The 15922-nt window shown below is 37.0% G+C and overlaps 1 protein-coding gene and 1 long non-coding RNA gene across 3 annotated transcripts in view; one reads left to right on the top strand and one right to left on the bottom strand.

The window, feature by feature from the left end:
* Nucleotides 1-1002: 1002 nt before the first annotated feature.
* lta (lymphotoxin alpha (TNF superfamily, member 1)) overlaps nucleotides 1003-15922 on the bottom strand; it is a 23494-nt gene continuing 8574 nt past the window's right edge. For both annotated transcript variants that reach the window (XM_048159835.1, XM_048159834.1), the window contains 6 exons: nucleotides 5808-6003; nucleotides 4699-4820; nucleotides 4147-4180; nucleotides 4019-4045; nucleotides 3791-3838; nucleotides 1003-1927 (listed from right to left, as the gene is read on the bottom strand). In XM_048159835.1, the coding sequence (XP_048015792.1) occupies nucleotides 1548-1927; nucleotides 3791-3838; nucleotides 4019-4045; nucleotides 4147-4180; nucleotides 4699-4812 (603 nt within the window). In that variant the 5' untranslated portion in view covers nucleotides 4813-4820; nucleotides 5808-6003 and the 3' untranslated portion in view covers nucleotides 1003-1547. The remainder of the gene's footprint in view (nucleotides 1928-3790; nucleotides 3839-4018; nucleotides 4046-4146; nucleotides 4181-4698; nucleotides 4821-5807; nucleotides 6004-15922) is intronic.
* LOC125248155 overlaps nucleotides 9727-15922 on the top strand; it is an 11074-nt gene continuing 4878 nt past the window's right edge. The window contains exon 1 of the long non-coding RNA XR_007180258.1: nucleotides 9727-10572. This is a non-coding gene — a long non-coding RNA (uncharacterized LOC125248155). The remainder of the gene's footprint in view (nucleotides 10573-15922) is intronic.

Below are 15922 nucleotides of genomic sequence, written 5' to 3'. Positions count from 1 at the left end.
AAAAGCGGTACCATTGTGCAGCGTTTACCTCAGTAAGTTGACCGAGTGGATCTCGTCTGAGCTCGTGCGAGTGAGTGGAGGCGGGGCTAATTATCATATTCATAGATCCGTGTATATTAAATGAGACAAGGGTGTAGCATTACATTTAAGCTATTTTAAGGCATTAAGAATTTTTTTCACAGGAAAAAAACGTTTAAATATGTAATTTTGGTGATCAAAGATGAGTTTTAAGGGATACAATTATTGACTACAGGAGGACAAAATCTTTCTGAAACAAAAATAAATAAAAATTGTGAATTCATTTTTCCCTTAATAATAAGTGAAGCACCACACGCTGTTGTCACATGCTCTTTATACATTATGCAACTCATCCCTACCTCAACCACCAAATGACATGATTGAAGACACAAAGGTGAGATGACTTTTCAGTGTGGGCCGAGGAATAAACTAAAGAAGAGGATTTATAGATACGGGGAATTCAGAATTGTGACTCACAGCACATGAAATTAGCTGTCAGTGTCTTTTGCGGTTACAGTTTGTCAGCGAGGGTAGACTTTTGGAAATATCTTCAACTTCGTACAGTAGCTGTACTCCATCAAGATTAGATACTTAAAATGTCAACATTGTTTCAGGAGACTATAACCGAAAAACCAAAACTAGACTTTGTGCTAAATATTGACCTTGACACACACCGTTCTCCCTGACCTTAACATTAAGTTAGGTAGTTCTGCAAAGCGGGGAAGCTTCCTCATATCTTTGGCCTTCTAGATATGATGCATGCGTACGCAATCGAAACACAATGTTTGTATCTGCGGCGAAAGTGGGTTTTAAGTTTCGGTGGTTTGCTTTCAGAAGTGACCAAGGCCACTGTTCCTGTGATGCATGACTCCCTCGTGTGGCTGTCTGTAGTAAATGGGAAGCTATTCATGCTAAATGAGTCAGAGGTTGTACTAAAACTGTTGTGCTGTTGCTCACAGTTCAATTCAAGCAGGGATACAGATGTATGTTGCAGTGAAAAGACTTTTATTTTGACATAGCTTACAGGTAGAACAACATTAGTTCACAAATAAATTATTTAAAAAAAAAGTTCATTTCAAAGGATCACGTTGACTTCAGTTCATCATGATTTATGTATTAAATTAACAAATTACTGGACATTTTGAAGACTATTTACAGCACTTTACTTTATAAAAGAAATTAAATAAAATAAAATACACAACCTGAGAAACCATTTGCAATTCAGCAATAAATCTCTAAATATTTAAACAATTACTCTAAAATATGTCATATAATATAAAAATACATTATGTTTGAACACATATAAAGAAGAAAATATTCCCTTTGAAACCCATAAAGGCTTGAGAACTAACCATACAAACATCTTTTATTATTTACTTTTGTAAATATAAATACAGATGGATTTAATTCTTCAGGCGAAACACTGGGCTAACAAACACTCAGAAACTGAATTGTGGGTCTTGTAATTCTTTAAGGAATACTGAACTGTTCCTTTAAACCCTAAATCCCTTAAGAAGAATCTGAAAGATTTAGACTTCTTTGTTATAAAGCAAGATTTCCCAGTAAGTATGGTAATCATTACTTGATAGGACCAGGGATCCAGGTTCTATATTCAGGCTGATGCTCTCTCCCTCTGTCAGCCTGACCATCCGGATCATTGTCAGTGATCCTGGTTCATAGCCTTTGACCTCACTCAGTTTTCTGGCTTGTATCCCAGGACCACTGTTTTTGAGCAAATAAACATTTGCTTCATTCTTCGTCTCTGGTGTTGTTTGATGACGGGGTTTTTGGAAGGTTACCTGAGCATGGATATAGTAAAGACCGCTGGTTGTAATATTGACTGTGCCTTTATTTAAGGAGAGGAAGCTTCTCTGGCGTGAATCACTACATATCCAGTTTTTTTTCGTGTCTGAGGAAGAGAATGGAAATATTAGTGTGCAGTCTGAAAACCTTTCCCAGTTATTAACACTTTATTGTGTGCTTTTAGGAGGAACACAATGCTTATATTAATACATAAAAAAGTTTGTTATGATTCAAACCCCCACTAAAGATTCTCTCCTGTGTTGACATATTTAATAAAACAGGAAGTTAAAGGGATTGGCTGAATTTGAATTTTAATACTATACTAACATACTACTCTATCAAACAGTATGCTATTCCAAATTCAGCCTAGATAGATAGATAGAGATAGATAGATAGATAGATAGATAGATAGATAGATAGATAGATAGATAGATAGATAGATAGATTTTATCTATCTATCTATCTATCTATCTATCTGTCTGTCTGTCTGTCTGTCTATCTATCTATCTGCCGTCCATCCGTCCGTCCGTCTGTCCATCTATCCATCTATCTATCCACCGTCCATCCATCCATCCATCCATCCATCCATCCATCTATCTATCTATCCGTCCATCTATCTACCTATCTATCTATCTATCTATCCATCCATCCATCCATCTATCTATCCACCGTCCGTCTATCTATCTATCTATCTATCTATCTATCTGCTGTCCATCCATCCGTCCGTCCGTCTATCTATCCATCTATCTATCCACTGTCCGTCCGTCCGTCTATCTATCGTCTGTCTGTCTGTCTGTCTGTCTGTCTATCTATCTATCCATCTGTCCGTCTATCTATCTATTTATCCATCTGTCCGTCTATCTATCTATCTATCTGCCATCCATCCGTCCGTCCGTCTATCTATCCATCTATCTATCTATCTATCTGTCTGTCTGTCTGTCTGTCTGTCTGTCAATCTATCTATTTATCTATCTATCGTCTGTCTATCTGTCTATCTATCTTATTTTTTATTAGTAAGGACAATTTAAATTAAATTGCTCAAAAGTGAGTAAAACATTTATAGTGTCATAAAAGATTTTTTATTTCAAATAAATGCTGTTCTTTTGAACTTTCTATTTATCAAAGAATCCTGCTTTACTCACTTTTTATCTATTTAACATTAACATTAAACATGTAAACCAGCTATTCAATTAAAAAAAAAAAAAAAAAAAAAAAAAAAGTTGCTATGGGGCTCATTCATTTTTTAATTCTAACACGAATAAATCAGAATTAAAGAGTCTTATCTTTTTATTTAATTGCCCTTTTCATTTTCTTGTGTCAATGTTCCATTTGTGGGGGTCGGAGCTGCCATTCATCCCACATATATATGAAAACACACTTCACACAGGACGTGAAGTGAGGTCAGGGAAGGAGAGACTTTTAAAGGAACGTTTCCACCTCCTTCCTCATACATAGAGCCGTGCACATTTAGCCTAGACTAGTTAAATTTCCACTGATTCACAACGCCTCTGCGATAAACATTCAGCATCACCTCAGAAGTGTCACTGTGGTCACTGAATCTGGTTCATCTTATAAGCGTGTGCAGGCGACAGTCACACGAATGAGATGTGAGTGCTTTAAAAAAAAAAGGTACATCCTCCTACTTGAATGGAGTGAAGGTGAACCAGGTGACCTCAAGTTACCTCGCAGAAAACGACTAGGTCGAGCTTTATTTACAGATGTGATGTGGATATGTGAAAGTGGTAACTTGACTTTAATCACTTTTATGCCACAAAAGATTCTTTAAAAGCAGAGAACCACATATCCAACTTCCTCACCAAGAGACATAATGACACAACCAAAAGTCCCAATCTCTCTTGTTTTTATGATATAGAAAGAAGCGAGAAATGCAGAAAAGGGAAAGTGCAAAATGGGGAAATGGGAAAGAGAAAAAGTGAATTAGGTCCACAGAAGAAAGATGTTACCTCACCTCTGATAAGATGGATATAGTCGTTAAAAGACGGACCGTACGGGGATCCTGAAAGTGCAACATAAATATTTTCACTTTACTAATATTTCCCAGAATGACAGATGATAGCTTTGGAAAAAATGAATTACCTAATAGACTATGGACAGATCTGATACTTTTCATCTATTGTTTACATTTCTTTTCACATTGGATATAACTGTTCACAATAAAAAGTTCAACATTTCTCACCTATCAGTTGGTCAGTTTTGGTGTTTTCTGTAAAAGAGTATTAGATTGTTACTTTCATGGTGAAGTTATGCAATTTTTCATTCAATTGTACTTTTTAAAAGTGGAGGAACACAGATTAATAAGCAAACCTGTTGAATTGGACTTATTTCCTGTTGTATCAGGCTGAAGAAAAAAAGAAAAGAAGATCATGTTTATTTCAAAATGACCCAATCTCACAGGAAAACATAACTATTTTACGTGCTGGTGATTAAGTATTAATCCGTACAATATGAATTGTACAAAAATGTAAAAAGTGAGCATAAAGGTCCACCCCAAACCACCTCTGGGACATAAGCAGGTATTACCACAAAAAAAAAGGGCAGGAATTAGATTGTACGAATTTACCAAAAATGTAAAATTTTTACAAATTGCCATGAGACCGTGTTGGAAAATGAACAAACAACTTAGAAATATCAAGTAATATTGCAGTAAAACTGAAGTGTGCCATTACAATACTGTCCTGACTTTCAAAACATTGTTCTGTTTATCCCAACCACCTACATTTGCTCAACTTATAACATAAGGTGGGACCATTGGGTATACCAATGCTAGATGGGAGAATATGCTTGAAAACAGGCTACGCTAAAGTTTTCTACATGATAAGAGGCAGTGAGGTTGGATGGAATCTCAGGTTATCCTACCTTTTTTTGCAAATTTTCAATTGCAAGATATACAGTCACTATCAAAAGAGCTGAAGTCATCAGGCAGCACCAGCCAACCAAGAGGCGGAACCTGGGGTTATTCGAGCTGGTCATCTCCGTGACTAAAGCAGAGACAGAGAAAAAGCAATCAAATGCATCAGTGAAACCAATGATACATTCACAGTGAATGAAGTGGCAGAAACCACCATACAGCCTGCTGACCTAAATGCTTAGTACAACATCATGTGGTGAGTAAATATATTTAAACCCATAGACCATCTACTCTCTCTCCATGCTGGTTTCTAGTTTTGAATGTATGTATGGCTAAAAGAGCAGTGGTATGTTTGTCTCAAAGGTGAATTCCCATGTTGCCCACAAAGATACCCAGTCTTAACATCCAGGTGGGTAGAAAGTAACCTTCCCAGTGTTCTTTGAAGTTGGACATTTTTCTGTAAAGTCAGTTATCTTCCAAAATAAATGTTTTACTACTGATGTGAAATATTTGATTTGATGACAGAATCGATTAGTTCTTGCAAAGAAAGTCTTGACAATATCTATGCTGAGTTTTCCAAAGAGTTTACCATTACTGTTCCCCTCAGCTCTCTGAGAACCAATCAGCAATACAAAATGAACCTTCATTTACCAGACTGACCAATTTACTAATTAGTCAAGTTTAAAAATAGTGTCATACTGCATAATAAATCTATTTCAAACAGGAGACTCCTTGAAGCCTGTAGATGGCCATTGTGCTCAAGAATGTAACCAAATATAGGTTTGGGAGAATCAATAGTTAAATTTTAAGAATTGGTTATTGGAAATTGCATATTGATCAACTTCTAATCTGAATGTTATGGTTTACGCATCCCCCCTATGGTGGATATGGCCCTGAATGTGTTGTTGTTCAACTATATGAAGATAGACTGCACATTTGTCACTGATCTATGGCTAAATTCAAAACCCAGTGGAAATTAATTGTTCAATTAAAATCTGCAGTAAGGAATATAAAGAATGACAATCAAATGGCAATATTCATTACGTATAATCACTAAGCAATACCATTAATTTTGGACTATTATATCATAATATGAGAGAGAGATTACTTTACTCACCTTAGTGTGTGCTGTAGTGTGAAATGTGGCTGTGAAATTGAATGAGCATCTAGACATGGTCTCTCCCACAGGGTTTCCCCTTTTCATGCTCTCATTTTCTAGCCTTGGACCTCTTCTCTCTCTCTCTCTCTCTCTCTCTCACGCTCTCTCTCTCTGTGTGTGTGTGGTGTGCTTCCTCTGTTTCTTTCGCTAGTGGCTGTGGTTGGAAACATAAGAGAAGGATGATGGTCAGAACATCACAGTGACAGAATTGCTAAAAGTGACTGAACATACACTTTGGCTATCAAACACCCCTTTTCATTTTGCCTATTTGTCGTAACAGGTGCAGAGATTTCAGCGGCAGCACAACGGAGATGAAATGAAGATAAAAGGTCAATGACATGTGGCTGCTGTTTAGGGAAATACATGTCAGGCCTAAAACTTTCACATCAAGCACTATTTCTTCAGCTCTACCAAACTTCTGAAAAAGAGGAAAATGTGGTTTGCCTAAGGAGATATTAGTGGATGTGATGTTTATGCATAATTGTGGTTGGCGGGGGCTGGTGTGGCTATCATGTTTATACTGATATGAAGTTGTTGTTTTTTTCACCCAGATCCAGTGCATTTCTTCTTTTCTTCTCTTGGATGTGCTGGGACATCCCCCATTCAGATGCTTGTACTTTCCTATGAAGACATGCATACCACATACTCCTACACAGCCCACACAAAGACAAACACTTGTACTGTCCCTGTCACTCTATTGTAAATAGTGAAGTGAACAACCCTGGTGAACATCAATATATGAACATAATGTATGTGGAAGAATCCTTCAGATAGTATCTAGGCTAAATGATTAGATGTGTGGAAATGAAGATGTGTAAAGGGTTAGTTCAGCCAGAAATGAAAATTCTGTCATTAATTACTCACCTTCATGTTGTTCTACACCTGTAACACCTTCGTTCATCTTCGGAACACAAATTGAGATATTTTTGATAAAATCCGATGGCTTAGTGAGGCCTCTACTGACAGCAAGATAATCAACACTTTCAATGGCCAGAAAGCTACTAAAGACATATTTAAAACAGGTCATGTGACTACAGTGGTTCAACCTTAATGTTATGAAATGATGAGAATACTTTTTGTGCGCCAAAAAAACAAAATAACGACTTTATTCAACAATATCTACACTCTAAAAAACAATAAGTAAAATTTACTAAATTTTTCTGTAGCAAGTTTTTCCACGCACATTTTTAAAGTAAATTTCAAATATGGAATTAAGTAACTCTACTTAACTAAGATAAGTAAAATTAACAAAGAAAATATGTAATTTTAACTTGGCCAGTAAAAGGTTGATTAATTTCTACTTTGTTGAAGTTTCTTTTGCAATACGTTTTACTCAAACAATATAACACTGAATTAAACCATGCTTTTAAAGTGTATGCTTTAATTAGAAACATCTAAGTAAATAATACAACAGATATGGTGTAGACACCATATCCTCATATTAGAAGTAACGCGCCACCTGAACACAGAGACCTCAATACTTGGTACACAATGACGGTAACATTCAATGGATCGAGTGTGAATGTGGCATTTTGAGTAGAAAATGAACTCCAAATATCACAAAATGGCAATCATAACTACAAAAGCAATGATAAAACAGCTGGAAAACAGCAAAAAAAAAAAAAAATAAATAAATAAAAAATCGATCTCATTAATTATTTAAGGCCCAGTACAGGATGGGAACACCAGTATCAGAAAAGTTGAGTAGTTTTACTTAATTTTATAATGTTGATATTTACGCTTTAATTTCTACAAACTTAAATTGAGTACTAATATAGAATTTACTTTGTTGTTTTAATTCTTGCCTGAACTAACTTTTAGTATTTACTTCACCATAGCTTCATGAAGCTTCGAAGCTTTACGAATCTTTTGTTGTGAATCAGTGGTTCTGAGCGTGTATCAAACTGCCAAAGTCACGTGATTTCAGTAAACGAGGCTTTGTTACGTCATAAGTGTTTTGAAATTTCTGGGGGGTGTGACTTTGGCAGTTTGATACACGCTCCAAACCACTGATTTGAAACAAAAGATTCGTAAAGCTATGAAGCTTAATGAAACCATATTTTGAAATCGCCTATCACTAGATATTGTTGAATAAAGTCGTTATTTTGTTTTTTTGCCGCACAAAAAGTATTCTCGTCATTTCATAACATTATGGTTGAACCACTGTAGTCACATGAACCTGTTTTAAATACGTCTTTAGTAGCTTTCTGGGCATTGAAAGTGTTAATTGTCTTGCTGTCAATGGAGGCCCCACTGAGCCATCGGATTTTATCAAAAATATCTTAATTTGTGTTCTGAAGATGAATGAAGGTCTTACGGGTGTGGAACGACATGAGGGTGAGTAATAAATGACAGAAATTTCATTTTTGGGTGAACTAACCCTTTAATATAGAAAAATAACAATGCCTCTAATAGGATGAGCCATATTCAAAGCAGTTAGAAAATTAAAAATTATATTTTATAGATAGGCCTATATACATATATCTGCTGAACACAAAAGAAGATATTTTGAAGAATGTCAGAAACCCAACAGTTGAATAATGACTTAGGCTACGTCCACACGAAGCCGGAGCTTACCCTAAACCGATCTTTTTTTTTCCTCGTCTCAAAAAATATCTGCGTCCACACGAAACCACTGAAACGACTCAAAACGATGTAGTATACATGCCAGACCATTATGTGGCGCTGTAATTCTGCCGCAGAAATGCACTTAAAGCAGCGAAGAAGACTTGGAGCATGCGCATAAACCTTGCGCGCTGAATACAAACTTTAGCAAAGCTTAGAAATAACACTTTATTTTGGTTCACTAGCTTCTGCAGCACGAACACAAGCATGTAGAGTCTGCTATTGCTGTTGTTGGTGCTGTTTTGTGGTGTTAGCGCGTCTGACTAGGGTCGACACGTGGGGTGATGACATCATCGTTTCAGAAAATATACGGATTGACCCGTCCACACGACAACGCCAAGCCGGCGTTTTCAAATTTTTCCACTCTGGGACCCGGTTTCAAAAAATTCCGGTTTCACCTTTCGAAAACGCCGGATCCGTGTGGACGAAACGCCTATCCGTAAAAAAATTTGTGCGGTTACACTGAAACTCGTCTCCGTGTGGACGGGGCCTTATTGAGGGTTTTTTTCATACCACGGAAGTCAGGGATGGACTGGGACCAAAAATCGGCCCTGGCATTTTGGCCCAGACCGGCCCACCACCACATAAGATCACAAATACCACCCGTCCTTCCGCGCTTTATATATATATATATATATATATATATATATATATATATATATATATATATATATATATATATATATATATATATATATATAAAATTTCATGACTATATAGTTATATATTACTAATTATATAATTTCATTATATATATATATATATATATATATATATAAATTTTTAATTTTATTTGTTTATTTATTTTAAGTTGTTTACAACCACCACCACATAAGATCACAAATACCACCCGTCCTTCCGCTTATATATATATATATATATATATATATATATATATATATATATATATATATATATATATATATATATATATATAACATTTTATTTTATTTGTTTATTTTAAGTTGTTTACAACCAAGTCACCAAAATACAATGAATACACACTGAGCATAACCCAACACACAACAGTAAATCTATTAGCCTTATTACAGTTTACATATTCTTATCACAATGTTAATTGTTGTTGGTGTGGGTGACTTATATCCAACAAGCTATGGTAAACAAGCTAGGTAACATTATAAATCACTAAAATAGCGGACTCACGGGAAAAAAAAACATCAGTTATCTTTTTTTGTTGTTGTTGTTATGACTAATTACTCAGCACCGTCAGCATTAAAGAGAAAATAATCACTTCATCCGATGTTTTTGAATAAAATAGCCTTGACAGCCTTGCTGGAACTCATCTGTCTGTATAACTGTTCTCTCCCGCCGGCGCCGCCGGACTTCTACAGAATCTACACACAAGCGAGTGTGACGTGCGCGGTGGACCAAACCACTGTGAGGCAAGGGAGGGGTGACTCCAAATGTTTCTAAACTTAAAATGCCCGTTTGTGTTTGTATTGCTTTACTACTTACATAATTATTTTAAGTTTTATAATTTAATACACAATACTTAGCGTGGTTATTAATTATATTTTTTTGGGGAGACAGCACTCAGATGGGGGGGTCCTGACCCCCCTGTCCCCCCCGCTATTTACGCCCCTGCTGCTACTGCCGAAAACATTTGTGTCAATTTGGCAGCGTTTTTTTTCTCTCACGCAGCTTCTCTGCACCTCCTTTGCGTTTCTTCTCCATGATCACCATCACACTGAAACTGCATGCAGGAAGAAATCCTATAGATGGTACTGTTCAAAGATATGATTGGGCCAGTCCAGTGTCAATCAAGAAAACAACCAATGGGCTGCTGAGCTACATGTTTCATGAGCCGCGTCTGTCAGAAGGAAAAAAAAAAAAACACTAGCCTATGTGATATTTTTGACTAAAGTGTTTTGGGCCAGCAGCCCAGTGTCAATTGAAGAAGTATTGGGCCGCCGATCTAGGCCTACCACTTTCACTTTCACTTTCATTTTTTTTTTTTTTTTTTTTGCGGTCGGCGACCGTCGAACCCAAAAAGCACGTCAGCCCACTGGGAAAGTGCCCGTATGCCAGATGGCCAGTCCGCACATGATGGAAGTCAATGGTGCCCATCAACTGTTTGGTTAGTTACCCCTATTATTCAAAACACTTTCTTTTGTGTTCAGCAGAAGAAAGAAATTCATACAGGTTTGGAACAATTTGAGGGTGAGTAAATGATGACAGAATTTTCATTTTTGGGTGAACTATCCCTTTAAGTATGTTCACACTGCCCCAGCAAACACAGACTGACTATGGTCAGTCAGGTGAAAACAAACTCTAACAGACGTGTAACACACTGATCAGACAAAACCCAACAAACGTGTTTGTTGGTGTTTGTCTGTGCGGTGTGAATTGGCCTTAACGAGCATTATATTGGCGTCCTCGCCACCATTGTGTTTATTTTATTTTAAATGCTCAAGCTCTTTAGAGTCGTTCATCAGCTGGAAAAAAAAAAACTGGTTCCAACGATCTTTGAAATTGCCGTTAAGGGACGTTCACATCAAGGACGAGACTGTAACTATAATCACTCTAAATTCTATGAGAATAGAGGTCCACAACCACAGTGTTATAACGATAATGTTGGAATCATTTTCAGAACAGCTGATGATTTATAATGTTACAACCAGCTAAAAATCACTCTCATTTTGACAAAACAGCCAGTACTTTTCTGAAATAACTTGCTATTTGAATATGAATTACCATATTCATGTATCATGGTACTCTAATGTATTTAAAAGAATGCAACGTATTCTTTACTGTAGAATACATTATATGTACAACAATTCCAATTACTGTACTGAAAGTCTAGCACATTATCAACTATGTATGTACATGTGTCATAAACTGCATTCAGCACAGATAGGAAAGAGAAACGTTTGAAAGTGTAACCAGGATTCCTTTTCTAATTAATGAAGGTGGGGACTCATATCTTAATGAGAGGGAAACTCAAGCAGATGCTTGCTGGTGATAAGATCAGATGCTGAGATAAAAATAGAAGGTCAATAACCGATTGTAGGTGGAGGCTCTTCAGTGGGAAACTCTCATACTTGCTCTTGGTACTTTTTTTCAGGTTAGTCTTCCTAGCGTGTTTTGTGAGAGTCTCTCTGTTTTCATTTGTAGGGGAGGGGGAAAAGACACATTTAGATGTACGTGTTTACAACAGGTGAAAGACTGAGATCAGAAAAGAAAGGAAAGATTGAGATCAGATTTTTGGGAGCATCTGTGGCATGTTCTCTTCAATAGACCATTTGAGAAACAGGTTAGGTGACATTCTTTATGAGGTTAGCCACAATGCTTATGAAATGCCCTGTGTTTTCCCCACCGTTGTATTGTACAGCTGGTACAAACATATCTATAGATTTAAACCAAGATAAAACTGGATATGAAAGTAAAACTGTCCACTTGACTGTAGTTGACTGCTGTTGCCTATAAAACTATAAGCATTAGTGGTTAAACGGATCACAAAACTCACGATTCGGATCATATCACAGTTATTAAGTCAGGATCGGATCATTTTTCAAATCTGCGCAAAAAAGAAAAAAGGGGATGAGGGGTAACTTTGCATTTATTACTTGGCCCAATTTAACTAGCTACTCTGATACCACAGCAAAAACTACTAGCCTAACTAATACATTATTAAAGGCAAGTGAACAGACTGTAAAAAGAACAAATAGCCTACTGTACACCAATTACAAGCATAGATAAATACATCATAAAGTTACAAATAAAGTATAAGGTCTAACTGTAGTATTAATTTTCATGTACAGAAATGTAGTAATTAAATGTAAATTGACACTGTTCACTGTATAAATTTAATATAGATTAATCTTTGTTAAAGCTGTGTTTTGTTGTTTGATTTACATGACAAACAGCAGGTATTTATAGGTTGCTGTCACTTTAAGAGTAACGCACACATCCGATAGATACACATCCAAATTCTCACCTCGTTCACTTAAAGGTACAATTTGTAAGATATTCGCAGTAAAATATCCAAAAACCACATATATTTTGTCCAGCTGATTATTAACAATATCTCTAATGTTTTCAACTACTTGTAAATCATGAGAAAACTCCCATTCTAAACAGTGACACGGGGCAGTGCAGTCGCCTGTCAATGACGTCAGTTACCCTTTGTTACCGCCTTTACTGACGTAGAAACCACATGACAAGTGTTCGTGGACAAATGCGGAAGTAGTGTCTAGCGTCCAGCAAACCACTAGCTTGCTTCAAGCACTTCCTTATTTACTTCTTGCACGTTTTATGGTGGATTGTGTTACTTATTTATGGAACATAATTACTGTTTACCATCTGCCGCTGGTTCTGTCGACAAGGACAGTTCCCGTAAACGTAAGCGTACGGGCCAACCAAACAACCCAAGAAGAGTTTGGGACAAGAGGAGAGAAAGAGCGAGGATCAATATCGGATGTTGCATTTTCTAGATGGAGAGAGCTTCGCGACAAACTTCACCTAGAAAGAGATGCCAATCTCGCTTGTGTTTTACTCGACAGGTGAGTTGTTTTGATTCGTATCTTTACAGAAAACGTATGCCATTATAACGATCAACACGATTAGTATTATGGGGCATACACGCCAAACGCGGGGGCATCGCGTCTCTTTAGACCCGCGCGAGGACGCGTCTGATCCATAGTTTATACATTTATAAAACTTTACCTCATCCGTTAAATCCATGATTTATCTTTCCGTCTGATTGATGGCCATCAGCGGTTGGGTAGAAGACAACAAATCCCATCATTCCACACACCTTCTTAGCGTCATCAAACCACGCAATTGTTATTTTTTTGGTAGTGCGCCATCTAGTGGCAGGTCCTACAAATTGTACCTTTAAGACATAACCGAATGTGTTTACGAGAATACTTGCCGAGAGAGGTATTTTGACTGACACAATGCATGTATGTGTCCATCCGAGTGCATTGAGGATGCAAAAGAGAAATCAATTTGGAGTTACGTGAGCTATCTGAAATGCACCTCTCTCTCTCTCTCTGTGTGTGTGCGCGAGCCTTGTATGTATGTGTGTCTATGCACACAGATAACAGCAAATTAAATCCTCTTTTGCCTCTTCTAGCGCTGGAATGGTTTTCTATCTATTTAATGTGTAAACTAGCAAGATAAAACACATGCAAATGATAACCTTTTACTCTATTGCTGTGAAACTTGCAATTGATCCGTGAATCACATGCGTGCAATCGTGGAAATAATACACTAAATGACTGAGGATCACACACTATCAGACTTTAAATTCTTTCTGAACACAACAAACTCACACAATGCACCTCATTTCTAGGTGACGTGTGACAAAAAAAAAAGTGTTCTAAAATCGGCTCAAAATATCAAACATGTTTTTATATTCTCTGACTGAACGGAATCGCAACTCAAACTCAGACTGCCCAAAATCTGAAGACTGGCTATGACTTTCAGTAGCTAGCATCAACTCACCCAGACTACAAATCTTTAAGGTCCCGTTTTTCGTGGTTTTTTTGAAGCTTTGATTGTGTTTATAGTGTGCAATATAACATGTGTTGATGTTTCGCGTGTAAAAAAACACAGTATTTTTCACATAATTTACTTATCTGTATACCGCGTTTCCACTGTCATAAAAACGGGCTGATGACTTCCTTGTTCTATGAAGTCCCTCCTTCAGAAATACGTAATGAGTTCTGATTGTGCCAGCGGTTCCTGTGTTGTGATTCGACAGCAGCTTAGCGCACCGTGCCTGGAAAGGTCACGCCTCTTACCATAACGTGGAGATGCACGCGCTCAGTGTTATTGTAAACATGTCTTTAATTTTACCCTATCAATTTGAGCCGGAATCAGACCCGGTGATTGGACTGCGGGATGAAAATAACAGCGCTTCGACGACATGGCGACAAACACACTCTACAAACGCAACTCTTGTGTATTCCTGTGGGCGGAGGTTAGTCAAAAAACTGTTTTAGTGACGTCATTAAAGAAGGAAGTAGAGGGATGTAGTCCAAACTGGCCGTTCGATGTAGGCGACTTCTGTTAAATAAAATATCTCGCTTGGCATTGAACTTTGAGCTTTAAAATTTTACAGATTTTATTTATACTCTAACAACAACATTACACACTAACTAAAGTTTGAAACATGGGATCACGAAGAACGGGACCTTTAAAGGTGTCATGACTTGAGAAATAAATTTTCCTTGATCTTTTGGCATCAAAAGAGGTCTTTTTGTTATCATTAATACATCCTGCAAGTTCAATAACTTAAAATGTCTTTGTCATCAATAAAAAAAAATAAAATGTATATAATCAAGCTGTAAAAAAAGCTTCGTTTGAATCCGAGTTGGCATGTGACATCACGGGCACAATCGTTTGCATACGACTGCCTCTGAAGCAAGACAACAACGGCTACTTTTACATCATTGCATTGTTGCCCCCGCCCACTGGTGTTCAGTCGATGAGCAGTGAGTGGATCTAAAGTAGATGTTTACGATAAGATTGTGATGATAACGCAGATGTTGTGTTCTTCCTGGCTGTGGAAAAACATCATCTTTGCATAAGCTGCTGAAGGATACCGATGTCTGAGAAAAATGGATTCAGATTATTTTTAACGAACTTCCTAGTTAGGTCAGTGCGGACTTGCATGTTTGTACTGTACATTTTACCAGTGACTGTTTTGAGAACAAGTTGCAATATGATACTGGCTTTGCCCAAAATTATTTGCTCAAAGATCATGCTGTACCAACTGTTCTGGAACCAGCAAGGACCCCACAAACTGTAAGTAACGCATTTCATTTTTAAACCGGTAATGACAGTTAAATTCATAATGAATAATACTAGTATTTTTACTTCAAAGAACGCTCTCTTAATAATGGCTGAAGCTGTCAATCACGCAGCGTGAGTTTATCTGGACACTTGCCAAAACTCCTGTTATAGTCACGCTCTTACACTACATAATGAATCTCTTAGTGTATTTACATTGTGTTTGCACTGTTGTTATGGTGAAAGCATTTTGTGAGAGTGTGAAATTGTGTTGTAATGACGAGATCACTGCATTCAGGCGATCAACAAACTGTCAGTCATCTGCTCAGTGCTCATCACTGCAACCTTCCATGTGATGGGAATAGAATCAATCGAAATATAATGCAATAATCAACACTTTCCGTTTCGTTAAAGGATTAGTTCAAATTGAAATGAAAATTAGCCCAACCTTTACTCACTCAAGCCATCCTAGGTGTTTATGAGTTTCTTCTTTCTGATGAACATAATTGCAGAAATATTAATAAATATCCTGATTCATCCAAGGTTTATAATGGCAGTGATAGGGATCAATGAGTATGAGCTGAACAGAGTGCATCCATCCACATCCATCCATCATAAATATATGCTCCACACGGCTCCAGAGGGTTAATAAAGTCCTTCTGAAGTGAAACAATGCATTTGTGTAAAAT

The sequence above is a fragment of the Megalobrama amblycephala genome, linkage group LG16 (assembly GCF_018812025.1).
Source record: "Megalobrama amblycephala isolate DHTTF-2021 linkage group LG16, ASM1881202v1, whole genome shotgun sequence".
NCBI lineage: Eukaryota > Metazoa > Chordata > Actinopteri > Cypriniformes > Xenocyprididae > Megalobrama > Megalobrama amblycephala.
Note: the sequence above shows the minus strand (reverse complement) of the source record. Positions and strands in the feature narration are given on the sequence as shown.